Below are 27,907 nucleotides of genomic sequence, written 5' to 3'. Positions count from 1 at the left end.
CTTCAGGCACTCTAAAGTTTCAGGTATTGCGTTGCAACCCATTACTTCCCGTTACGTTAAATGACCGGACTACTTGCGGAATGATATGAAAGATGGTCAGCGGTCATAAAATTTTCGCAGCAGTGAAAATATACCTGCGAACGTTGGGGTGGCCCATTCAAATCAACTGAACTTTTTTGAACATTGTGAAGAGCCGTATAATACGATACCCAGTACAATTTTTAAGCACATAACCTGCAAGGACTGTCATGCCTACTTGTTGAGTAATCCTCGACTGTTGGGAAAGATTCAATATACTGAAAAGTGTCTAGTGTAGGCATTTTTTTTGGCAGATTCTGTTCAGTATTTCAAAGTGAATGAGCTGTGAGAGCACAAGAACAGTGAGCGTCTAGCAGCGATTATTATAGACATACATGTATGCTTGTCAACGGCGATTACGGCCAAACCAACAAGATTCTAAGTAACATGGAGACAACACTTTTTTTGGTACTCCACGTAGATCATAAACCCTTGAATATAAAAACGACTCAGTGAAATCGTTTGAGAAATATAAACGCTATATTGCTTTTTATCCAGAAAAACCACAGCTCCATCATTTACTTGCGTCTGTTTACAGACCAGTCATCACCTTGTCATCACGTTAGCACGTCGCAGCAACGGGCTGAGGCGGTCAATGGAGCGTCTATGTATATGTCTATGTGCAATGGCCAACTTCTTAATTTTCTTATTTTAATATGTGGCCATATAAAGAAAATATCTCATCATTATTGCGTTAACATATGGACACAAATTGAAAAGAAAGTTTTAACACTTGAGTTATCTTCTGAAAGTACATTAAAGAACCACTGAAACATAAGCACTGGACTAAATGCCACAGAAAGATTTTTCATTTTTCTTTACATACACTTTGCTTTAATTTTACTATTTAAAGATTCAATGGATACTGGCCACTATTGCTTAGGCCAATAGCCTATTGAGGCAGTATTGTTTCTGCACCTTAAGTGTTCTTAAGGGTCAATAAATAAATGTCTGTGGACACATTTCGCCACCACTGAAGTGTCCTCTTTTTCAAAAACCCAAATCTGGTCACCCTACGTATAATAAACCGTGATATATACCGTAACCGTGATATCAAATTACAAATACCGTGATAGAAGATTTTGGTCATATCGCCCACCCCTACATGCAACAATGTTAAAACATGTCAAATTACAAGTAGCAGCAAAAATAAGTGTAACATTACCAAGTACCAACATTGATTTGCATTGTCACACTAAATTTGATTCTTCAAATAGTATTTCTAATATCATTGTTTTAAAAACAATGTCACTCATTTTATATTTAAATTTTTAAGGTCTGGCCACAGACCCTAAAATACCCTAAAACGATTCTTTGCTGATTCTGTTCATTTTTGATAGGCCTACTCTAGTTTTGGTGTTTTGGTTATACCAAGAGGCATGGTGTTTATAATGCAATTGTCATTATTTAACACAACTGACCTAAGATGATCCTATTCGTCTTTGGGCAACCATATGGTTATTATGATATTAATGATATTGTTTTATATAACGTACTACACAAGGGTGAGCTAATAAGCTAATGCAGTGTCAAGGAGCTTTAATAGTATTTCCTGTGCCTTCACTGAGAAGTGGATTGCACACCACTCATCTCTGCTGCTGACTACATGTGGCCAAGTAAGTCTTAATCAGCTGACCACAGACTTTGGAGAAACAGCTGGCTGAATCAACCACATCTGTCCTGAGAGGATCTCCACTCTTTTGGGGTCAGAATGATCCTGTGCTGGGTGCGAAGAGTGGTTTGTGATGTGAGTGCATGAGATGTGCTGGTGATGCGGAAGATGATGATGATAATGTCTTTTATTTCCCACGCAAGCCTGGCAGCTGACAAGCCAACATGAAGAATCCCCTCTTCTTCACTGACACAGCAGGACCAGATGGGAAAGTACTTTTCCATATCAGGGATTATGTGGGACCGTGCACACACACACACACACACACACACACACACACACACACACACACACACACACACACACACACACACACAAAGACACACACAAATACACACACACACACACACACACACACAAAGACACACACACATACACATACACACACACACACACACACATACACACACACACACACAAAGACACACACAAATGCACACACACACCCACACACTGTAGTCTGTTGATGAAAATGTTCCATGCACAGGGTTGGAGAGATAACGAAGAAAACACACCCTGTGTGTGGAGCTGCCGTTATGTCATGGCCAGATGTGGAGTGACCTTACCAAGTCCTTGAGAGCCACCTGAATGGGTTTAGCCACATACCACCACTGCTAGGACTAAATTGCAGTCCGGAAGGTTGCTGGGATTGCACCAAAAATGTTTGCTTTCTAATATTCTGAGTTTAGGATTTAAATACTAAATATCCCATGACCTTAGTCCCCATTTCCTTGTTTACTCTTACCACATGTACAGCTATTCACATTCTTTATTCTTGTACATGAATCAATAATAAGGGATAATTTTTAGTGCTGTCAAGCGATTAAAATATTTAATCGCGATTAATCGCATTTATGTCATAGTTAACTCAAAATGAATCGCGATTAATCACAAATTTTTATCTATTCTAAATGTCCCTTCGTTTATTTATTTTTTCCATCATTTTATTTTTATTTTAATGCCCTTATCAACATGGAAAAGTGGATTGGCTTGCTTTATGCAAATGTTTTATTTGATTGAAAACCAACATTGCCAAACAGGGCGGTACAAAATAAAATTATAAAGTGCACGTTTCAGGTAAACAAGGACTCAGCCTATAGTGCAGTTAAACCATGGCTTAATATTTTCTTTTTTCCAAGTTTGCTGGGAACATAGCAGTCAGGCCTCTTATTTCAGAAACAATGAACTGTAACAGTTAGGTTACCAATAAAAGGTAAGCCTACTACTTCTTTGCTTTCAGCCAGCTGCCTGTTGACATTTTCAGACAACAGTGAAGCTCGCTTCTTTTGCACAACACAACTTTTAAAAGTAAACTTTCCATTCAGAAGCTTTTTATCATCCATTTCGCCGTATCGCGCTCACCATTCACTCAAACCGTAACGTTAGCCTACTACACAGTTTGCGAGGCCAAAAAGAATGTTAATCTAAAAAAAAATCTTTTTTTAAATCGCGTTAATCTTGTGATATAAAAAAATTAATAACGCGTTAAACTGACAGCACTAATAATTTTGTGTTATGGAGGAGGTGAAGGCAAGGTACAGATTGGTACAAAATAGACGGACTGGAATAATACATGTACAACAATGCATACACCGGTACAAACGACACAAGTAACTGTCAACTCTAAATATAGCCTACGGATTTTCATATATTACAACTGAAGTACATATAGCCGCGGGAAATAAACAAATAAATAATCCTCATTCGTGGCCATCATGTGGATAATATCCACACACCATAAGATAGCTGTTGCATAACTGATATAGAGCAACGAATATGTGGAGACTTTTTTCATAGAATCACAGATTTATTCAATTCAATTCAATTCAATTTTATTTATATAGCGTCAAACCAATAAAATTGTCTCAAGGCGCTTCAAAGAGCCCAGGGCCTGAAACCCCCTTTTATGGACAGAAGGCCAGTGAATCTTCATCTCAGACAACTCTTAACATGTGCTCCATTCTGTGTGTCAATCCCTTCAAGTCGGAAGGTCTTCCAGCATTACCCAAATGAGGGATTTTTAGTGATGCTGTATAGTTCCCACATTTTCTCATGTCAGGATTAGCACACTTTCTTAGCATTCTGCTAAGCTCAATATCCATTTCCTTCCGTGTGCTTGCTGTGTGCAGGTATAATGTCTACAGTTTCTGCAACGTGTTGACATGTTTTCAGTCAATAACATTTATGAAGCATCTGGAAAAGGTTTAAAGTTGCCAGGGCATGCAAGCTGAAAATAAATTAATCCTTTAATCCCTTCTCATATCATGGAGCTTTTATTCAAGCTGAACGAGTAATGATGGAAATTTGTATCAGGAGCACATAAAGCCAACAGAGGTAACCCCACTTTTTCTATGATGTCAATGTGCAGACTTGTGCAAGGCATATAGAAAGAAAGGGAAAACCAGAATATCAACACTATTAAAAATGAATTAGATAGGAAACAATAAAGATGTTCAGTATCAATAACCCTGGATCTTGAAAAATAATTGAAAATATATAGTTAAAATAAATAGTGAGATTTTACAGTCACAACACGGTTGATTGCGTCTTTATAACTCTCAGCCTTGAAGATAAACCAAGAACAAAGCACGGTTTGACCAGGAATAATGGACAGCCATTGTTGTTGAAGGATCTGGCAGTCATCTCCCTGTGATTAAAAAGACCTCCATGAGAGGCCCCACTAGGCCACAACAGAGCCTACAAACCTCCTACTGACTGATTTATTTTTATAAACACAGTTCCTGGGACTTTACCAAATTAAAACACAAATCCTAAAAAGGTCACATGCCAAAACAATTCCAATCACCTCCCAGGTCTGCAGGCTGTTAATCGGGCTCCCATTGCGTAAAGAGATACAATTACAGACAACGCAGACTCTACTAGGCCCACAGTACCGTGGAGCCCTGGTCAGTAGTTATGGCCCCGGGAAGCAGCCCAGGTCATCCCCATTAAAGACCCTGACTTGCGGACAAACATCCCGGGATCTGATTAAAGCTAAACAGCTGGAGGTTTATCTAGTATTATCGGCTGGATTCTCACCCACTTCACCCCTATCCTTACCCACTTATTCCGGCCCCTTGCTCTCTCCAACCATTCTCCCCCCTGTCTGCAAAGCTAAGCCCAGTGCCTGGAATACATGCTTAAGGAAGCAAAGGCCCTCCTGGGGTGGCATTTTTCACTTCAAAAACAGCAATCAATCAGCCCAAAAGTTGTTAGGGGCAAGCACAGAAACTGGAAAAGACTAACATTAGCAATGTGTTATCGGGCACGTGGCTCCCAATGATTACATGCTTTGCTTCAGAATTGCTTAATAAATTGTATTCAAGCAGTCTAATGAGGAATAATAATGAAAAGCACTGTTAAGGTACACCTACATTGTTTACATGCATTGGTGGGGAAATCCACATCGCAAATGAGCTAAAACATTTGCCATTTGATAATTTGCTAAAAAACGACCATATTTCAATGGCCACTAATCCAGTCTGCCTGTTTGAAGCTGGAACTGAAGCCAAAGCTCCTCGTGGACTCCACACCATGAGACTCTGCCGTCTGTCGGGGGCCTGAGCCACTGGTCACCCATTTGGCAGGAAAAAACCCTGAGCGTCCATCAAGGAAAAAGCCATTAGCAGCTTTGGGAGGTTTCACCCTAAGCCTGACATAGGCTGCTTTCTCAGAAACTCCTCCCTGGGACATCGTCTTTGAGATAACGCTTCTTAGTGGCATGTAAGAGGCCATGTTATGCAAGGAATAAAGGAAAGTGGTGTGCCTGAGAGATTTCAGATGGAGTTATTAGTAAGGTCAAAGCAGGCACCCACGTGTTGTTTCTTACTACCAAAATAATTATAAATACATTTTAATCAGTTCTTTTGCCAGTGTTTATAAAAAATTCTGAATTGTTTCTATAGTTAAAGGTGGCAAACAGTTGGATAACAGGATCACAACAATTGCTAGATATGTGATTTAAAATACACGAATCTGCTATATACGCAATTGGTGTAAATATGCACTCCTGTTTATGTCTGGTAAGTCTTTGCCATCCATCCAGACTGACTGATGTTAACATTACTATAACATTCGCCACTGACCATTTAAACTAAAGATAGATTAAAGCATTTCAACGACGATACAGGTCACATTATAAGCACCACCTTAAGGAAAGTTTCTGGAAGAGGTCAGGGAGGTCATGAATTTCTAAACATGAAGACTCTTTGTAGCTCTTTCCACTGAGCACATTGAACAGTATTTGGCCCTGTTGGCTTCACCAGGGATATTATTTATTAATGGCGGCTGTTTCCAGGAAGTGGCCTACAAGTGGAAAAAGGAGACCAGGAACACAATCTGCCTCGGAAAAAACTAAAACAAGACATGAGTTTGTGAGAAATATGTACTCTTCTCTGTCAAATTTAGAGCACAAATTTAAGATCTCAAGATGTTTTCACATCGAGCATCCCGAATGAGTAAAAGGCTGCTTTTTTCAGCTCAATGTTTTGATGGAGTGTTTAGACTGAGTATAACTGGTAGAACTGTGGCCTATATATTTCATAGAATTTCTATTATGTATGTCTGTCTATATGTCTAATATTTTATGTCTTTATTTTTGTTAAAACAGGTCTGGACAAAGACGGGGCTGTTGTCCACACCAAAACATTCAGCTCATGTGAATCTCTTTACTGGGTCAACATTCTACTGGTTAATCGAAAAAAGCTTCCCCAGCACCACTGGACTGCTCATCATTCATCACATGTCCATAAACACACTTAGATGGATTACTCTACGGCATCTACTGACATTCAAATGTTCACTAAGCCGATCGGTTTAATATACCATAGACGACAAAAATTACTCATCCTACTTCAAGATAAAAGCACACATCAACGTCACTCAGTTTGACTGGATAAAACATAAATCTTGTGGACACATGCACAACCTCAAATGACTGAATACACCAAAGTGTTGGCGAAGTTATTTTCAATTTATGACAGAGCTTTTTGTCAGCTTAGCTGGTGAAAGAAAACACATAATAATCAGACGGGGATCAGCTCTCTGACAAATTTAGGCAGGCTGAGATGAGTGTGTGTTAAACAGATGCGTCAAACTTGCATGTTACATAAAACGGGCAAATGTCACTGGTTGCTTGACATCATCTCTCCTTGCAGTAGATTTGGACCGGCTTGGTGACTGTCTGGAAGATCTGCCACCTGAGTCAGTCATCATTGTGTAACAGTCTTTTAAGACACCTGTCCATCCTGTGCACCCTTTTGCTGAAGGGATTACTCTTCCGGACGAGACTGGCCTTATCTCTACACTTGACCTCTGACCTCTCACTATCAGACAGAAGGGGGAGATGCTGACGATGCAGACAGTGACAATGGCAGATGAGCATGGATTCGGACAGGAACTGCACTAAGACTGCTGTAATAAAGCCTGTGCCATCTTGCTAAACAGATGCATAGTGAAGCCGACTGCTGTCAGGCATGTGATATGAAGGCCGGGACAGGCGCCACTCACTTGAGTTAGAGGCCAGTGACTGAAGACAAAGAGGCCAAGGCCGATAACCATCAACAAGTAAGACCTACTTAAAGGAGCGACATGGAGCTTCAGCGTAAGGGTTTAATTTTATACGAGTTCAGGCTCAGGTTCTCAGCAACGTGCAAGAACACTAGAGCCTCCGTTACAGAGATTATCAGGCACCAATGCTAGGCAAACAACGCACAACATACAGGTTTTACAGCCTGGGGCCAGGAATGGGATATTTCAACTGCATTTCGTATCTAGCATTAATCGTTTTATCCCACAGTGTCACAATAGTGGCGACCTACAGTGTCTATTCCATATGCACTAGTGTAAGCTTTTCCAATGCCTGAATTTGTCCCTGTCAATTTGACAATTTGTTTGTTAACCTTGAGGCTCACAAGCAAGCTGGCATTTCTGGTCGGCCAATCAGTGAGCTAGAAGGAGTGGTTGATTCTAGTTATCTGAATAAAATTTGAAACAATGATTTTTAGTGCGCCTGATCCAAAAGAATCCCTTAGGAGGATGACTAGACAACTGTGACAACTGTGACAACTTTGACAACAGGTTCAAAGTCAAGCTCCACCAAAAATGAGTGGCTATAACTGACAAATCTAGATATTGTCAGGGGTGCAAACTCATCAGGAATGAAAAAGGTGACAACGATGCGAACCCCCTAGGAGGGTCCGGGGCATGCTCCCCGGGGAATATATTTTATATATAAGAACATTTTGCACATTTTAAAGTTCAATGCATCAATCTGGTGCACTTTGACAACAAAATTATGAGGCTAGATCTATGAAGAACTTTGTGCTGTTGTAAACAATTTTGTGCTCTGGTAACAGTTTAATCATAAACATTCCTGTGTTGAATGTTGCACGGGCACAGGCCAACCCAACCACCCACCCCAAAACCCTCCCGACTACCCACTCCAGTCCACTTCACATTACGTCACAGATCTCAGGTATTAAGCAAAAAAAAGGGCCAACTATTGGAACAGAAAATCAGGCATGGCCTAGCTTCTCCGTGTTCTTGAAAAACTGTGACAGTGGGAACACATATTCTTTTCCCTTTACATTACTCTTTGAGTCTAGCTTGTCAGGACAAGGCCCATTTGCACCTAACTCCTGCCTCTAGTTGAGCCACAGTAATGGCATCCTCCTCCTAAAATTCTCTCATTCTGAAAACAAACTGAAGTAGGAGAGTGGTAAGTTTGTTCAGTTGCAGTGAAGCGCCTGCAAGTAGAAAGCGGGTCAGTGCTTCAGATTACATACACATAAGGACGTGTGGTCAGGGGAGGCAGAGCCTCATGAAAAGTAAAAGTCATCATGAAAAGTAAAAAACAAATAATGATAACCTAAAATATTAATATGTATCTACTGATCTGTGCTTTAAATTAATGTTTTGTATGATTCCGATCATTTTTATAATCGAAATCGCTGAATTTGACCATGTCCTGTGCAAACAGAGAGGCGACTCGCGAGGTGAGGCAGCAACGAGCTGCGCCTCATCTCAGATTGTGCAATCCCTCACACACTGGGTTGAGCGCATGCCTTTTGCTTTCTCATTGTTTGTCATCACTGAAATATTTGTAGACAATTTTATTATATGTCGTTTGTATCCATAGAATAGGTAATGTAGTGTATTTCACGTATGTGAAGAAGCTATTTAGTCTTGCTGATCTGTCATAAAACCACAGTGAAAACGCACATAGGGGAGGCAAACCTAACCTCTGCCTCAACGAAGGAGCCTGGAAAATGGACTTCCAATCCAGTGAAGTGATAAATACATAATGGGAGACCAATGCCAGAGCTAAAAGGTTTGCTTTAAACGACAGGACAGAAGATAACTTTAGCAGCTAAACTCCGGACCAAACTCGGCTGACGGCCATGTCTTGCGTTTTCACGCTTAGATTTTTCAAAAGTTACCGAGAAAAAGACACTGTACTATCCGATAACACCGTTATTGTAACCAGCAAAAATGGTTGATGTGATTTGCGAGGCGTCTGTCAGCCAACTGTCTGACTTTAGCACGTTAGCCTATGTTAGATAGCATAACGTTATTGCAGCATACCAACGTCACGTTACCGTAAATGCCATCTTAAAAAGACCGCTCGAAACCAACGCTTTCACCCGAAAGACATGTCTTAATACACCTGTATATTACGGCATTGAGGCAGCTACCTTCCATTTCAAATAGCGTGCCTGTCGTGGTGGGTGACATGGGTTGGCCAAACGAACAAGCTTGAAAAAAATATTCATGACAGCTTGCATTCGCAGATTACTTGGAGGACCCCCCCCCCCCCTAAAAATATTTTTATTGCAGATCTACACGAGTCACAGAAATTACCTATTTTGGCTCAGAAACGGCGAATTTCGCCGAAAGGTGACGAGTTTGCACCCCTGTATTGTAAACAACATCTATAATTGAGGGGGAGCTTTGGCGCAAACAGAGGTATAAGTGTCCCTTACTCCATTTGGCCTCACTGGCCCATGAGAGCCCAGGTTTGAATCCAACCCACGGTTATTTACCAATCCCACTTTTAAACCCTCTCGCATTAGCTTGCTAGTGTGGAGTTTGCATGTTCTCCCCGTGTTCACAAGGGGTTTCCTCCACTAAGAACCCCAACAGAAAACCATGCAAAAAAAAAAAGAACAGAACACATGTCCATCACTGACCAAAGATGGACAGTTCACTTGACTTGGTCCCCGGGCGCTTACAAGCTGCCCACTGCTCCTGGGGGGTCCTGGAGGAGGGACAGTCCAGGATGGGAAAAGGCAGAAGATAAATTCACAGCGACCTCAGGCCAGTGTGTGTGTGTGTCCTGTGTCGCCTCCTTATATTCACGTGTGTTCCAGTGTGTCATGTGTGCCAATAAAACCTGACAATTATTATTATCTCTACCCTCTACTATCCTGTCACATTGAAGGCTGGAAAAGCCCAACAACAATTTTAATAATTCCAATGAAGTTTCTCAGGCGTGATCTAACAACTTAAGGCATAGGCCAACAGCTCTGTGCAAATGCCATGCAAAACTCCATTGTTCTCCCTGACTTGGACATCCTGAGACAAATTAGGGTGAGAATGCAATTGAATGACCACCACTGAATGTCAGAACTGGCAAATGACACAGACATTTAATCAAAATAAAACAAAATAATCCTCTGAGAAATGAGAATTGCTTTGGCAGATTTCCTGGCATGATTTAGATTGAACTCCTTTGTTTGTGGCATTTTGTGCTTACGGAATATGCATCAAAAATGATTATTTAAAGCAACATTATGTAATAGTTTCACCTTAAAATAACAGCTTCAAAATCATTTTGGTGGTACACTGCCTTGTAATACGGAGAACGGCGTCATTGCCACTGCCACAGCACGCCTGGTATTGCACTAGGTAACTTTGGGGTATAGGGCACAAGATCTCTTGCAAGAATTACGTAATGCTTTACGGCACCACCTCTCTCAACAAGAACTAGATCCATCTGCTAGCTATAACAGGAAGCTAGCGCAGTATTCTCTGTATGGACATCATGGCAGAGACGACGAAGAAACCGAGGAAGACAATGTCAGAGGAAGCGAGGAAGAGAAAAATAGAGAGTAACCGAAAAAGAGATCGAAAAAGAGTCAGTTTTGGACTGGCTTTTACTCGTTGGCAAGCGCTAAAAGTTACAAAAGGATGCAAGTCTGATGCCTAGCTAGCCTTCTTTCTGTTGGACTAGTCAGTAATAACTTATTAGCTGTCTTGCTATGTCTTGTGTTGAGCTGGCTTGATGTTAGGCTGTGTTAGGAAAGTTGGAGAGTTTTTCTCCAATAGTTTTTATGAAAAAATGCAACGTAGGCCGTAACCTTATTGGTGTCATCTCTGTCTCACAGAGATTTGTGGTTTTTCCAGATGCCCAAAGTAATCGACCTCAATCCTTTCCCAGGCTAGAATCCAAATCAATTAATCTCACATCAAAACTCCGCTAGCTCGTAATAAATTACACTGTCCAATGTATATTAAGCATGTCACCAACAACATTTTATTAGATTACACATACTCCACATTCAAACGCTTAGAAAACAATGAATATGGGCTGAAAACGCAAGCAGTATTTCAGCAAAACTAAAGTGTGTAATTCTTTTTTTGTAATTCTTTGGTTATGTTAGCGTTCATCTCCTATGTCACAATAAATAAAACTAATAAATAAATACAAAATCTTGTGATATTACTCTACCCTGTCAGTCTACATGCCCCTTTGGTTTCTGCCGTTGTCTTTGCCGGTTCCATATATCCAGCTTGTCAACTGTCCATTAGGGAATCTCGAAGCATGATTTGCATTTACAAGAGTAGTGTAAAAGTGAGCTACACTCCGCAACTTTTGCGGGGAGCTCAGTAGCAAAAAATACCAATTCTCGCGTAATGGGCTTTAAAGACATTGTGGTTGTTTTCATAAATTGGAATTCAGCAATAGTACCACTGCTATCAGTGATGTGAGCATCACCCATATCAGTTGAGGTACTGTTTGTATCATGAATGCCACTAATAAATATTAACATTTGTAAACATTTTAACCAAACTGTTATTTTAATTATTGGAGGTAATGATTAAATAAAGTCAACTAAACTTTCCCTTCCCTTGGTCGCTAAACACAAACACAGTTCCTTACATTTCAAGTCATCAATTTTTCACCAGAGCAATTCTAGGCTTAACACAAGTTACAGAAGCAAGGACATGATTGTGGTGAGACACACATAGTGGTGAAATGTCTGTGTTATGGGCATTATACCTCTGTAAAACTCAATGGGCAGACATTTCAGATGGGAATTAAAATCACGATTTTATGAGAAATTAGTGACTAAAAAAGTTGCTATATAGTTGTCTGTATACTTGTAAAGAAAGATATTAGGCGATTTGCCATCATGACCCTGTTTTATGCTGAGGGACACACTTTATCTAGCATCTAGCATCAAAGCGCCATTAATTCCCTAAAACAAACTCCTGCCTCAACTCAAATGGACATGTTACACGCCCAACACACAAGTAAATGTTTCATGCATGAGCCAGCTGATCTCTTGACTGGGGTGCAGTCAAACAAGCAGTGAGGTGTGCTTAACAGGATGTTGTTGACCTCCTTTGCGGAGCCTTAGACTAGTCAAGACATCCTGTCCCAAGATGCCTCTCCTTTAGTTACTGGGAACAAACTGATATTCTTTACACAATGTGGCTTAGCTGTAATTAAATTACCACTGGGAATACTGCCACGTGTGCCTTTTCAAAATGAGGCCAAGGCAAAGGCTGACAAGGAGACCAAAATATGGTGGCATCAAAGTAGATTCAATGCAAAGCAAAAACAGACAGTTCTACGTCAGTGTTACTATCTATGACCGATTTTAGTTTTCTCTCTAAATGTAAATACACAATGACAACAATCTGATTTACGACAAACACACAGAAGTTATCATTCTAAAAATAGTAACGGTAGTAATAGTTATTATATTATAATTATCGAATAGTTAATAGTAGTAATAGTAATCTCTACTACAATCATTGCTTGAAAAAAAATATGGGGGACACAACCACACCGGAAGAAAGGCATTGCACTTATGTAACGGAAAGAGTGGAGGGGATTCTGTACTCACACCAGGAAATGGTAGAGGAAGCATCTCAATCCAGCAGGTCTCTCTAGGAAGTTGTAGACATCCCCCTGCATGCTAGGCTTCGTACGGTAGGGGCGTGGGAAGTGTTTGGGTGAGCAGACCCCTGTTGGCTCGCCGGGCTGGCCATCGATCTGCAAGGCTTGTTTCTTCGTGTCACTCTGGTCCCTGTCGGGAATGTCTGATCCATTATTCACCGCAGGGTCCAGTTCCAGTGAAACAGGAGAGTAGCGCGTGCTGTCAGCAGCCGCTGCCTCCTCCGATCTGCGCTCGGGGCTCAGCAGGGCGCTGGCGTGGCCGTTGGGTCCCAAGGCCGTGGTGGCCACCCCATCACCACCGCCTCCGCCGCCACCACTGTTCAGTCTGCGGCCGCGGCACAGCAAGCGCAATGGGTGTCCCCGTCGTTCGGCCACGCTGCCCATTGTGGGGGGCAGAGACGGCCAGGAGCTGAGGAGCTGCGAACCCGCACCACACCGCACGCAGGTCAGAGGGATGGCATGCAAAAGCAGACGGACCACTGAGGAAAAGCGGTCCAATCACAAGGGTACACCAGCCTGGAGAAGAAGCAGAGGATCAGGAATCAGGATTCCACTACGAAACCATCTTGTCAGTTCAACCTTAAAAACTGCAGTCAAACAATCATTTTGTGCTGCCAAGCAATGTAAGTAGTTGTTTGACTGAATATTAAAGTTTGCCATTTCAAATCAATGGAAAGCACAAACTATAGGACAGTAAACAAAAGCCATCATCAATCAAAATATTAAAATTAATCTCTTCCCTTATCCATTTGTGCAGTTAAAAAGTCCTCCTCTGAACACTGTCACTAAAAAAGCATTTTGGATTTTGGAAAGCAGTCCAGAAAGAAAGAACATCCCCAAACATTACTCAGTTGTTATGTAAAATTCAGCAACAATAATGTCCTTAAGTTGAGAAGCATCTTACACATTACCTCCTATGGCTGAATCGCCTGCACACAATGCCTAGATGAGAGATTCACGTCGTTCTATTTAAGTAAAGGGTACGATACTCATCTACTGATCACTCCGATAAAATACCACAGGGATTCTATACCATCAATATTGCAAGACATACCTAGAGGGGAATAACGCTGTAAACGTAGATTTGGATACCTGAAGTGAACGTTAGTGCAGTTATCTTGTAATCTTGCTGTATGTCTTGCACTGACAGTAATATGACCATGGTTGCATCATTAAAATGACGAGTTTGTTTCTATTTAAAAAGAAAGCTTTGATTGTGAAACCACATACTAATAAGTTCCCATTTCAAAACGAATTGGATGGGGTCCTAGGGTGTGTTGTGAATAGCAAAGATGGCCCTAATATCCAGAACTGAAAAATGGAGACAGTTATGACATGGCACATACCACTTCTTCATGGAAAAAAACACATCATTACATTTCCCTCACAGAAACATGTAAGGATACTTACTTGTACCAAGTAAGCCTGGTCCCCTGGCACGCCTCCCTAACCAAATGTGACACACAATTATATTGTGGGGAGTCAAATACCTAGTTAATAAGGTCAAGCCTTTCCCTTAAAGGCAGTGATCTATCTCTGGAAAAGTGGCAAACAGTTGCTTGATAGAGTGATAGGAAACGAGCCTGTGAGCCAGGGCAGAATCGAAACAGGAGCCCGCTCCACAGAGCTTGTCTGTCGTTTAGTGCAGCAGATGTGCTGACAGCCTTTGCCATGGCTCTGTCCCATAGATTAAGTTTCTCTGCTCCCCCAGCCAAACTGGATAGTCACAGACCAAACAATGGCTGTCACTGAGACGCCCCACAAGCTGTGGGAGGGTGGATCAGATCTGCCCAAATGGTGCCCAATAACAAACTCTTGCATCACTCAATGGCTGAAATATATGAATGCAAACATTTACATTCAATCACATGTACTGTCCTATGCTTTAATCACATTTACTTTACTTTGCTTTAAATGCAATTCATTCCAGTGAACTCAGAAAAAATAGAAATCTAGTGGCAGGTGCATACATTACTCCACCAAGGTGCTTAAATCATAAATAAAATCATTAAAGACAGAGTTTCATCACAGGTCTAGGCCACAGATTATTAGATAAAACATAGAATAGTTGTATACCCTTCATACCCTAATCCTCTGCCTCCCCACAATTTGAAGTCACAACTGTCACTGGTAGCTTGCAATGTGCTATCACGTGCTGTCTATACCAATTATAACCCTCAGTCTATGGTCTACACTTATACAATTTGTCAGCTAAATTAACTTAAAAATGTATTTAAAAATAACACACTTTTTTATAATCAACTCCGTCTTACAAAGATACCATCGCAGTGTTAAGAATCTTATCTGGACAAAAATATAGCTAATCACACATTACGACTGGGCAGGAAATTACAGTAGCCTATATGAAAATATATATCGAAACAAGAATACCGTTCATGACCTGTGGCTCTAGAAACATAATTTTGACTCGATGCAAGCTACATCTTTTGTTTTAGTTTGTATGTCTTGCCTTTTACTCTCTTACTTCCCTTGCATTAGGCTAGGCTTTGAGCTCCAAGTCTTCCATAAAGAATTTGAAAGTTGAAGTGATAGTATGACTTCTCCGTGTAATATTGTAGGATACATGCCGTGAAACTAGGGCATTCAAAAACGGCATTGAAAGTATCCTAACAGTGGCACTAAAAGATAGTCCAATTTGAAAGTACACAGCCAAGAAATCAGGCACACGCCGTTAGCACTCACCTGTCAAGAAGGAGACAATGTCCGTTTAAATGCGCGAGACTTGCTGTGACAGGCGCCAGGATTAAATGAAAGGTTAAAACAAATGAAGAGAAACTTCACTTCACTAACTTATTGGCATGGTGACTTCTATTCCAGTCGTTTTAGTAACTGCTTGAGAAGTCTGTTAAGGTTGCTCATACCCCATTACTAATGTTTTCTTATCCCTGAACGCAACTGTTGCAGATGATGCTTTACACAGCACGTGTGGACTGCTGCTGTCATCCCGCGCGTTTTGCGTGTCCACCCACTCGTCACAACAGCAGAGCAAGAGATATCAGATGGGGCAGGGAGTTATCTTTATGCTTGCTATAAAAAGACAGAGAAAGGGATTATAAACATTATCATGAGAATGACGTAGGCTAAGTCAGTGATTTCAGTTCAGTTGTTTTGAATATCACATTTCAGTGGGAGAAAGTAGTTTTTGTTATTCCAATATACTTGACATCATCATATCATGACACCAGTGTTGCAAGGCTTTGTAAAAATAAGGCGCATGTTTAGAAATACTGATATAGTCTACATAGACAACAGAATCGTATACACAATTTGGGGCATTTAAGAATAGCATTCTCTGCATTTGTGCTTTAATTCAAGTTTACTTTTATTCATTTTCTGTGTTCAATTAAAAAAAAAAAAATCATCATTCGTAAAAGCCCCTGCCAGTGATGGCGTTGTGATGGCATGCACAAACTAAGTCTGTCCTTTCGTTCCTTCCGTAGTCTCGCATAGCTCCTTCAAATATGTCTGCATCCACAATGTGTACCACGGCGTTGTCCTTTACACGAACAAACGGTCTCTGCTTGGGAAATTATGCACTCCGTTTATTGAACAGAACAGCTACTTATTCAACAGCGTTATCTACGAACAATGGCAAAGGTGATTTTCTAAATTACATGAATTCTGTAACGTTGATCGTTATGGTACCTACAGACTGCTAGGTAATTTAGCTATAGCGTGCTAACATGTAACTTCTTTGCTTGTCAACTAAGCAAGCAGCTTAGCTGGCAACTTAACGTTAGCGAGTTACGGTAATTAAACAAGTATAATTGTATTAGTCACCAATTAAGTTGCTGAACATTATACTTAACATAGCTGCCATGAAATAATGCACTACCATGCTTCTGGTACCATGTAGAAAGGACTTAGTTTGCTGTTGACCTTTTGCTTGTCATTCATATTATGACCTAATGTGCTCCCTATTTGTTTTGACTCTAAAAATGTGTTTTTGCTCGATGCAGCTGGAACATGACTTGTGTTGAAGTTAAATGTGGCTTCTTTTACAAAATGGTATTGCTAAGCTTAATTTTTTTCTTATCTGTAAGGCTTCCCAAATAGAGGCATCAGAGGACCAAGAAGGCCAAAGCGGGAGGTAAGTATCCATAATCTTTCAGTTTTCTTTCAAATGCATCAGATGTTAGACTGTTTTCTGCAATTAATTCACATCTCTATTTCAATAGTCTGGAGCGCCTAGAACAGAGAAGATGCCAGAAAATCAAGACTGGACAGCTGTGTACCCATCTGCAGCACCTTTTAAACCTTCAGCTGTACCCCTACCTGTAAGAATGGGTTACCCAGTGAACAGAGGGGTACCTGCAGAGAAGAAGGGCAACTTGGAGCTCATGAAGGTAAGACTACCGGAGCTATATGTCACATGGACATTAATGTCTGTATACTTAAATGATAGATGTTTGACATGTGTTGAGGAGCAGTACATGTTTGGTAGCATTGTATAGTCTGCCTCCCACATTAGTTGGATGTTTTGCTAATTACATTCGTGGAAATGTGCTCATCCTTGTGAACTGCTATGAGTACTGCTGCAGTAGAAGATAAAGCAACAACAGCTCCCCCCTCAGGCATTTCTAAACACATGTGATTTTAATGTTTGGTGGTTGTTGTTTTTTGTGGGGTTTTTTTTCAGATTCCAAACTTCTTGCACTTAACTCCTGCTGCCATTCAGAAACACTGTGATGCATTAAAACGTAAGAACATGCCATGAACTGTCAGTATAAATAATAGCTTACTTACGACCATGCTAATAGATATGTGTTTCATTCGTTCCTGTGCAAGCACTTTTAAAAACTATTACAGGCGATGCTGGCTGACTCACCAAGATTGATGTATGTTTATGTTTTGTGCAATCACTCCAAAGCCTTCTGCACAGAGTGGCCTGCTGGCCTGGACTCGGATGCTGCTCGTGAAGAACATTTTCCCATACAAGTGGAGAGCAAAGAATTTGTGTCTGCCGGTAGTTCACTGAGGAATCCAAAAACCCGTGTAGTCACACTCAGAGTAAGTATCTGTGGGGGGGGGTACATATCTGTGTGGTGTGTATGTACCATACATCCTGACTTGTTGTTGTTAATAATTATATGGTTGGGCCATTAAATGTTATAGATGTTTTTCCACAAACTTACAAACAGCTTCACATGTCTGCCAATTGGAAGCCAATTGCTGCTTTTTAAGCAGTTTTTCTGTGTGTCTAAGATTTATCATCCATACGCTAATACTTCATCAGTATTTTGCTTGTTTGGACTTCTGTGTCATGCTATAGTAGACAGTTATTCAGTGGAACGAAAACATATGTAATCTTGCAGATATTGTTGGTGCAGAACATGTACTGTAACTATTTTAGTGTTACTTTCACCTGCATTCATTTGCCAGACCCTTTTTTCCAAAGCAACTTACAGTAAGGTACAATACAATCCAAGCAGTAGTAGGTTAGCAGAAGCTATTGAAAATAAGATCAACACTACTTAATGTTATTTGGAAGTGCGAGACGAGGAAAAGTAGAATAATAGAGGATATATTTCTACTGTACATAAAGTATGTATGTTAGCAGCACAATTATACTGTTCAATAACTGATGCATTTTTGTTGGATACAGTTTTTTTTACAGTGTTTATTTGTTTATCTTTTTATTTATTTATTTAGTTAGTATTTATTTAGTGTTTTTTTGTTTCCAAGTTTGTGACACACAAATGTATTTCTGCTAGTCAGGATATTTTGTCCGTTTTGCAAGTGGAGACAATAGATAGGTTCATATGTCTATTATATATCTCTGACTTGAACGTGAATCAACCACCATCTGCTCCACTGACACTCCCCCAGAAGATTGCAACCCCGATGCAGGAATTGTTTCAGCCATTAATCACGATGGATTAGTCTGGGATTTTGGGGGCGTGGAGAGGAGGGGGTTGATCAGAAGTCAGATTGCAGGATAAATCCCACGGGAGTAAGTGGGCCGTTTGAGCTTCTGTTTGAGCTTCTGAGCTCAGTCTGGCAGACCTGTCATTCAAAAACAACATCCTTAGTACTAGACCAATCATACTTGTGGGGCTGCTCCGCACACCTGACGCAAACGACGTGCCCTCCCCCCCGTGCAAAGGTCGCTCGGTTGTGTAGCCACATGTGTTTGTGTAGGTTCCACTTGTCATATGTATACAGTAATCCCTTTTGTTTTCCCTCAATAGGGAAAGCGCTTAGCCCTCCACTGAGCTGTGACATCCCTGTATAATAACAAGTTTTCAACTCATCTGGGATTTGTTGTAGGGGTTAAGGGTCAGTCTGACAAAGGGCTTATGGGTAGCCTGTTGAGGTGTTGACTATATCTACTGAAGTCTAAAGGAGAGAGAAAAATCATATGCCTACTTATGCATATTATAATAATCGTATGCCTATTTATTTTCAGCTTTAAACGTCCTCCTCCCCCAGTGAATCACTGTCCTCTAATGTGGTGTTTCTGTGTTTTCGACGCAGGTGAAGCTGTCTAGTCTGAACTTGGATGAACATGCAAGAAAAAAGATGGTCAAACTAGTGGGAGACCGATACTGCGAAGAGACAGATACACTCACCATTGTAACAGAAAAGTAAGCATTAATATGACACAAACTCCCTTATACTCTTACCCTTACACAGAAATACTTTGTTGGTTGACCTTGACTGATGCCATAGTTTCAAACAAATATTAACCTGAAATTGTTTATTTTCTTCTCAGTTGCCCTTTAAGACAGCAGAACTATGATTATGCTATGTACCTCCTGACTGTGCTCTATCATGAATCTTGGGTAAGTGTTCAACTTTTTCATGTCCTTCATACACTGCAAAAATTTAAATCTTAGTAAATCAAGGCAATATATGCTTGTTTTTTTGTCTGACAAGATATTTCTTCCTACCGGGCATTTTTTGTGTTCGAGCATTCCACTTGCTTCAAGCGTTTCAGTCCTTAATTATCTTAATAAGGTATTATAACTTGTTACTGAGATTTTATTATTGATTCTGAGCAGGTTAGTGCTTGAAACTAGTTTGGTCCCCACTGACAAGTACAAAACTGCTTTGTCAAAGTCAGAATCAAGACAAATGTACTTGTTTTTAGTCTGGCCACACTAGTTTCAAGATATATTTGGGTTCTTTTTTTTTTAAATCTTGGTAAGTCAAATTTTCCAGTTCTGTTGGCAGATAATTTTGCTTATTTTAAGTAATATATCCCCCATTTTATTACTTTCTTTCCTTGTTTTTAAAAGCTGAATTTTTGCAGTGTATGCTGTCAAACCTGTCAACTGGCACCAAAGTTGTGCACCATTTTAGAGACCACTGTATGTTCATCCTGAATTTTTAGTAGCTCGACCTGAGCAAAAAGGGAATGTTGGACTTTCTAGTTTGGCTTGTTCACATGGCCCATTTGTGAGATCAAAATGTTCAGGGGGCTTAAAGAGTGCACCACTGGATTCAGAAGATCTGGATGAAGTACTGACACTTGAGACGGCCCGGTTTACGCTGGTGGTAGAGTTGGATATACATTAAACGCTTTATGTGTACACACATACACAGCAAGCCTTTCTTCTGCCTTTCAATGCAGGCATGAATATTTCAGCAGGTCCCCTATTCATGTCCTTTTGTGGCCCCACTCCCATGAAAGTTTAACTGGGGCCACTGCTGGGACAAGCTTGCCTTTTCCATGCCAGCTGCTCTGCCCTTTTGACCCTCTAGGGGGATGAAAAGGAATGGTCGAGAATTTGAGGCAAGAAAGCGAGGGAGCACAAAACATTCCGGATCCTTCTATCGTCTTTCTTATCGTTGTGGTTTTGTGATACAGGCTCCGTTATGTCAAGATGTGCTTATCCTATCCATCAGCCGCCTATAGACACTGCAGTCGTCACTGACTAAGTCAATAACTGGTACTGGAGCCATAAAAAAAATCTGTGATGCCTCCTGCTGTGAACCAGCCTAACACGCAACCTGAGAGTGGAAAGTCTACTCTGAGAGTGAAGGGGGTGGTTTATGCACCGAAGCCCCATAAGCACTTCCGTAATGCGTTGTCAGACAAGTTAAAGTACTTTCCACAATCAGACAGACAGCAATTCGCCCAGACAGTAACCAAATAGTCATTAAATAATTCAGCGAACACGTCTGAGGTGTTTGTAATTTAAGCAAGGTAATTTTATCATTACACCCCCTCTGATGCCACAATGCCACTAAGTGGGGGTGACTCTTTAATGCCAATTAATGTGACGCAATGATTACTGCACATTGTCCTGGTGCCTCTAAGTACTCTGACATTTGGTTGTATTTACATGACTAAAGGTGATGGATAGCAGATCAAGGGCTTTGTGCTGCTGACCTTTCATCTTGAAAACAGAGGAAATAGAATCCCGCTACTAATGACCGTGATGAGGGCCTGCTAATCCCAGAGTACCTGTGAAAAGATCAATTAGGGTAACAAATGACATGCTGTTTGAATGCGCGTTCACCTCCACCAGGCACCAATGGCCTCCTGTTGTGCAGATCCTCTCTTCGCCCAAAAGTTTTGTTTATTTGGGAAATGCCACGGTTGTGTTTTGTTTCCTGTTAAAAAAAAGAAAACATTTGAAAAAAAGGGCACCTCAGCCGGGAAGTGGATCACTGTCCAATGGCCTTTTGCATGCACAAAGGCCAGCACATTGTTGCCTCCAGGTTGATGGGTGCAGGTAGAGTGACAGTGTGTTTGTCGTGGGCAAGGCTGGCGCACAAAGAGGCCGATTGTTTGTGGGCTGTTGGGGCGATTCTATCTCTGGGCTGCCGTTAATGTGGCTCCGATGGCTAACACGGCGGTGTGCTAATCTTGCACTGCCGGTAAAGCCAAAAGGGAGAAGAGCTCTTCGAAACAGCAATTTCTCCATCAGCACTCCCCTCCATTCACCAATATCCCCCTCAATGAGAGGCACTTCACTTGGCTAAAGTCTTCAATTATTCCCTCAGCTTTAAATGTTAAACGGCAATAACTTGAATTGATTCGGAGTCCTCCAAATTGCTAGTCACTGGAGGCAAAATTGGCTGTTGTCAATGGGTCAACACAATTCTAACCGGATTGCCGAGAATTGCCCAAACCACACCTGTCTGTCTCCATACGACTGAATGCTGTCACATTCTGAACGTGGCCCCCAAGGTTATTTACGGGATGAGAGGTGGAAAAGAGAAGAACGGAAGGATTATCCTCAGAGGTCACTGGGTCAGCCTGGCTCTGTGGAACCCTATAGATGTAATGATGGTCATTAAAGCTAAACACCTGGGCTGTGGAGAGGGGTATGCACAGCGAGGCCATGTATGGCGGGCCAGTGCAGGCAGGCCACGCACAAAGGGCGCTTTTGTCCACAGGGGAATGTGTGCCGGGGGCTGGATCGAGCCGCGGAGAGAGCCCCACATATAGCGAAACACTATCACTGTGAGAGGTGCTCTTCTGAGAGTTGAGGCGCTAGTGCGGAAGTGTGCCCTAACACTCTTCATATCGCATGGCCTCACCTTCGCCCTGAGCAGAGTGCCTGATTGGCATAAGCCTTAAAGGACTGCAGATATTTTCTCTTTTTGTTTTATTTTGTATTAACAAATGATTTTAACTTTCAGAAATCACTTTTTTTCTTAATCCTTTAAGATGCCAACTTTTGTGCATTTCATGACTAAAATAAAACATCAACAACATATAAGAAGTTCTTGTACAGCATACTTTCACATTTTGCTTTTTGAAATGGGGTCTATATTTTTTTTATATATATTTTACATGGTATAAGTGGTATATCAAAATGGTTAATTGGCCGTGTTGTCTTTTTAGAAAACAGAGGTATGGGAAGCTGAGAAAACCCGTGCAGACATGGAGGAGTACCACTGGGACGACAGCCGCTCCCAGAAGAACGTTCTGGACACACTGCGGCGAATGCGAGTAACCTCCGAGGGGGAGGAAGACCCCGGCGCTGTGAGGGAGGAGCTGCTCGGCCAGCCCGAGGTGCAGGAATACCGAGAGTCGGTCACACGTTTGAAGAACGAGGGAGAGACCGAGGAGACTATGTTGCAGTACCGTGAGGCAGTGAAGAAACTTTTGAACGTCTAACTGACGAACTCTCCAGTCAGCAGAACACACACACTTGGTTTCTGTAAAAGCCTTGGGCTGGAACTGTCTCGTGGTAGTGACCAAGTAAAGTGGTTATCGTCACCATTCCTACAACACCAATTCGAGGCAAAACCTTTCTGTCATTTCTGATTGGACTGACTGTAGTCAAGGAGTCCCAGAAGTATTCTGTAATTAAAAAGAGTATAAAAATCCCTCATACTGAAACATTGCTTATTTAAAATAAATATCTGTGAACCCCTATTGTGATGAAGTGTTTTTAGGCTTTGATACAAAGCTTATGGTCATGATGATCTATTCAATATCATCAAATATGCTGTGTGTAAACTGCCTGTGACATCTGGAAGTCACTCTCTGCTATATTGAACAGAACCCCTTTCTTGTTCCACTTGACCAACACCCTGCTGAAAGGATGCTTTCAGTGATGTCAGGTGAAAAATACAAGGCTGCTCAAAGTTTCTTGTTCCAGGTAGTTCTGGGAGTGGAGAAACTCGATGCCCAGAGGCAAGGTTTCCGGCACTTTGCTCTCCCCGTCAGCGTGAGAAGACCTAGGCCAGTTCTGAGCGTAACCACCACTCCCACTCATCCCAGTCCACCTAGGCATTCTGGCGCTGCTCTGCGAACAGACCTGGATTTGTAACTGTGCCTTGTCTTGCTTGGAAGACCCCATCAGGGTACTTGGAGCAGACACAGACCCCGCTCCATCAAGCTTGTCCTCAGTTTGATCTCACTCAGCTGCATCACCGCAAAGGTCTGCCAAGATACGATTGGATCATCTCTCTGCAAGTAAATTACTTAACTCCAGAGTGCTGACAGTACCACAAGTGCCTGCCTGAAAAGAGCATCTACCATTAACTCCTAGTATATGCCACTTTGAGGCATTGCAATTGTTTCCTTACAGTCCAAATCAGCCATGCAAAACCACTTTAATTTAGAATCTATAAGATTTAATATGCTTACAAAGAGCAGGCTTCTTGCAAATATTTGATCCAAAAAGCATTCTTTCAATTACAGGAGTCTGTTTTAAGATCTGTTACTAAAATCACAACATAGGAAGGAAGTAATGAAAACCCAGTAAAATCAAACTTTATGAGATGCTGCAAAGTTCAAAGTTCCTTCCCCGGAAGTTTAGGAATACTGTGCAGAGTGCTTGAACTAATCCGTAGGGGTGCTTACAGATTAATGATGCTGGTTCGTTTCAAAACAAATCCTGAAACGTTCCATTGCTTTTCATGTGATGGTGGTGTCAGATTGCCGTGGAAGTCAGTCAGTCAGTCAGGGGTATTGAGGATTGTAAACATGCACCCTAAACCCAATTCACCCTTTAATCCTCATAGGAAAGTTTAAAAGGACAGTCTCAGCAGAGGGGTGGACAGGGATTGTGAGGGATCTTCCGGGGATGCTCAGGCAGAGGGGACATTTTAAGGTCATTCGTAAACAACTTCTACTATGTACATGCTATTGCTGACTCACAGGCTCTCCCGGACGATGACGTACTTGACGAGGCGCATTGAGCCCTTTTTCCCTCTCAAGGCTGTTCTGTAACGGCCCTTCTTCCTCCTCCGACCCCTCCAGCTTACGGCCACCACCACGCTGCAGCAGCATCCCACCAGCACTGCTGAACAGGTCGCCACGGCTACCAGCAAAGTGTTGGCAGTAAGGTGCCATATCGGTGACAAGTCCCCAGGTTCTGGAACCTCTCCAGATGTGAGGTTCCGAATGACGTAGCCCTTTGTGTCATTGGGGTACAGCTGGCCGCCTTCAACGTTTACAGGAGGTGCCATGGTGGTAGGGTTTTTGGCCTCTGTGAGTGGTGATGATTTAGAAGGGGTTTGGGAGTGTGGGATACTGGGAAGTGGTTCAGAAGTTGCATGGTGGGGAGCAGGAGTCGTGTGTTGGCGCAATGCGTTTGCATGCAGGGAAGCGGGTGTTCTGTGTGTCGGTAATGGGGTCATCTGTTGGGGAGATGGTATGGTGTTCTGTGAAACTGTTGTTCCATGCTGTGATATTGGTTTAGTATTTTTCCATGCTGTGGTTAGTTGATGTGGTGCAGAGGTTAATCCTTGGGAGACTGGAATCCTGTAGACAAATGTAGGTGCTGTATTGGAAGAAGTTGATCTTAAAGGCTGGGTCTTCCTACTGGTGGAGGTTGTCAGAGTAATGTCTAGAGAGTGGCCTGTGGAGGCATCGGGTGCCTCCTTCTGTGTGGGCTGTGTGTGTCTTGTGGAGGTGGTGGAGACTTTTATCAAACTCTGTGGAAAGGTTGTTTGCCCTTTAGCTGGCACAGGGGTTAGAGGCTGGATGGGTGGCACAGCTGGGCGGTTGAAATGGCGCTTGTCTGAGACCAGTGGCTCCGAGGCATTAAGTCTGGAGGAGGCCATGTGTGGCCACATGCGTAGGTTAGCGCTGAAGTGCTTGCCGAATACCAAGAGATCAGGATCCACACCTATGACAAAGTGTTAGTCAGGTGCCATTTTCTCATGCTTTTGTACATACCACAATGACATTACACAAAATATTGCAACGTTAGAAAAATCATGCCAATAGCACAAAATAAACTAATCAAGTGAGAGGACCTGTAGAATATTTTAGACAAACTAATTGCTTTCATCTCAAACCATGTATATAAGTAACCTATTGAAATGAATGCTTTGTGCTATATAGCCTACCTCAGCATTATGCTATTGCGCTAACATCATTAACAATAGACGAAAAAAACTCACCTTTTGAGACGTTGTATAAAATGGCATTGCGCCTCTGTCGAAGGATGCAGCTTTCTAATGAGGGACAGTGGAGGTGAAAACAGTTGACTGTCTCTTGAGATGTATTGTAATGGAACACGGCCAGGTTACAGGAGACTGGCGTATGCAGGAGAAATATATGGGTGAATATTCGGACCAACAGACCCGACGCATTCAGAATTAAACAACCTTTCAAGCTAAAGTATAACATCCGTTGGCACAACTATCATTTCATTACCTCCACGTAAGCCAAAGATGTTTTGTATTTATAACTTCTGCATGCTGTAATTTAGGTTTCACTAGAAATACATTGTTTAACACGCATGTAGAATGAGTACAATTTGTTATTTTCAATGTTCTACATTTATACATAGAACTTACAGTTTCGCGTGAGGCAACATGTTCTACTGCATTTCAGCGCTGTATCCTCTTGGTAAAACTTAAGAAGTTGGGCACCTCTTCTTTGGGACTCTTCAACATCGATAAACAGTCCGGGAAATCGTCTAATCCAACAATTTTTGTAATAAGAGGTCGGAGAGCACTTTGATTCCGTATAACCAATCAAACTCAGAATTGTGAATACGCTCCAGGTAACAGTCATTGCGCGTGATTGAATTCACTCCGCCGGAGTCATTTCACATAATAAATTATATGAAATTTGCCCATAACAATTATCTTCCTCCAAAGTTTTCTTGGTTGTTGATCAAGTGACTTCCTGACTGGTCTACAGGTGCTTTACCCAGTTATCATACCTTAGAGGAATGTCCATCTGACAGATCTGGAATCGTAGTTCAAACCACCCGTCCTTCACGCCCCCAGTAGAGAATATGATAATTTGTCTCTCGAGAGTATTTTCTCAGCGCTTGAGTGTGCTCGTAAATTGATATTCTCTTCTATTGCTTCAGTTCTAGGAAAATAAGTATAAACGAATTCTTAACCAAGTTTATTCTTAAGTAATCTCGTGAAGTTTCGACCTTAAAGAAAATTAGATTGTAGAGTGGTTTGCCAGTCAGTCATTGTTTTTTCGATTAATTTTCGATCTTTTCCACATTTCAGAGATAAAATATAGGCTACTTAGGGGTTCATAGAGAAATACATACATGTAGCAGATATTAACATACATAACCATAGCAGACTATACATTATGCCAAACATCAACTGTGATTTACTAAAACTTTTCAAAGATATACATATACCAAGGTTGAACGTTTTTGTTTATGTAACGTGCTTAGTGCTTTTTGGATATAAATGCAGACTTTCTGCATTGATTGCTGAGGATTACACATGCATTCCTAAATTAAACAGAGACATTCCGACATGGAAGTAGACACTGGAGATCCTTTCACGACCCATTTCCCTGTAGAATAATGGTTGTTAGATAGTCACTTAAATTCAGATGCACTGCACAAAGGCTCTATTTCCCTGCCCTGAATATCGCAGCCTTTTGTTGCTATAATCAGAAACTTGTCTGTTCGCAGACTGCGGTCAAGCCAGCCGACACTCGCGTGTCTTCGGTCAAATCAGCCGACACAGAAATTCTACTGCACCTATATACTGATATTTATGGTAAACGCATCCGAACCGCCCAGAACGGGAACGGGGATATTTCAAAGTACTATAAAAATACTTTTCCCAATAATTCCAGAGTGAGACTGATATGGCTGTGTTCAGGACCTCTCTGACTACCCACACAATTAATATTAGACATTTTGACTGTATAGATTAAGAGATTTTTCAAAGTAAAGTCCAACATTTCTACTGTGTAATAGATCATTTCTGGATATTTCAAAGTACTATAAAAATACTTTTCCCAATAATTCCAGAGTGAGACTGATATGGCTGTGTTCAGGACCTCTCTGACTACCCACACAATTAATATTAGACATTTTGACTGTATAGATTAAGAGATTTTTCAAAGTAAAGTGCAACATTTCTACTGTGGAATACATCATTTCTGGATATTTCAAAGTACAATAAAAACTGTTTGCTCAATAATTCCAAAGTGAGACTGATATGGCTGTGTTCAGGACCTCTCTGACTACCCACACAATTAATATTAGACATTTTGACTGTATAGATTAAGAGATTTTTCAAAGTAAAGTCCAACATTT

The 27,907-nt window shown here is 41.4% G+C and overlaps 2 protein-coding genes across 4 annotated transcripts in view; one reads left to right on the top strand and one right to left on the bottom strand.

The window, feature by feature from the left end:
- The window catches only part of kcnq1.2 (potassium voltage-gated channel, KQT-like subfamily, member 1.2), a 140,628-nt gene extending 124,658 nt beyond the window's left edge, over positions 1 to 15,970 (bottom strand). For all 3 annotated transcript variants that reach the window (XM_031564929.2, XM_031564932.2, XM_012842427.3), the window contains exons 1-2: positions 15,642 to 15,970; positions 12,886 to 13,454 (exon numbers count right to left, since the gene is read on the bottom strand). In XM_031564929.2, the coding sequence (XP_031420789.1) occupies positions 12,886 to 13,322 (437 nt within the window). In that variant the 5' untranslated portion in view covers positions 13,323 to 13,454; positions 15,642 to 15,970. The remainder of the gene's footprint in view (positions 1 to 12,885; positions 13,455 to 15,641) is intronic.
- Positions 15,971 to 16,420: 450 nt separating this feature from the next.
- On the top strand, positions 16,421 to 23,298 carry mrps35 (mitochondrial ribosomal protein S35). The gene is made up of 8 exons (XM_012842439.3): positions 16,421 to 16,556; positions 17,003 to 17,049; positions 17,138 to 17,305; positions 17,599 to 17,659; positions 17,830 to 17,969; positions 19,437 to 19,546; positions 19,675 to 19,744; positions 22,762 to 23,298. Exons 1-8 carry the CDS (start codon positions 16,421 to 16,423, stop codon positions 23,035 to 23,037), a joined length of 1,008 nt encoding a protein of 335 aa, XP_012697893.2. The 3' UTR covers positions 23,038 to 23,298.
- Positions 23,299 to 27,907: the final 4,609 nt, after the last annotated feature.

This window comes from Clupea harengus, chromosome 3 (genome assembly GCF_900700415.2).
Source record: "Clupea harengus chromosome 3, Ch_v2.0.2, whole genome shotgun sequence".
In the NCBI taxonomy this organism is placed as follows: Eukaryota; Metazoa; Chordata; class Actinopteri; order Clupeiformes; family Clupeidae; genus Clupea; species Clupea harengus.
Note: the sequence above shows the minus strand (reverse complement) of the source record. Positions and strands in the feature narration are given on the sequence as shown.

Excerpts from the sequence above, each read along its gene's own strand:
- mrps35 (XM_012842439.3), top strand. The coding sequence starts at position 16,421 with ATGTCTGCATCCACAATGTGTACCACGGCGTTGTCCTTTACACGAACA. Across the intron at positions 17,050-17,137 it reads CAAGAAGGCCAAAGCGGGAG|TCTGGAGCGCCTAGAACAGA; the intron begins GTAAGTATCCAT and ends CTATTTCAATAG. Across the intron at positions 17,306-17,598 it reads GCAACTTGGAGCTCATGAAG|ATTCCAAACTTCTTGCACTT; the intron begins GTAAGACTACCG and ends GTTTTTTTTCAG.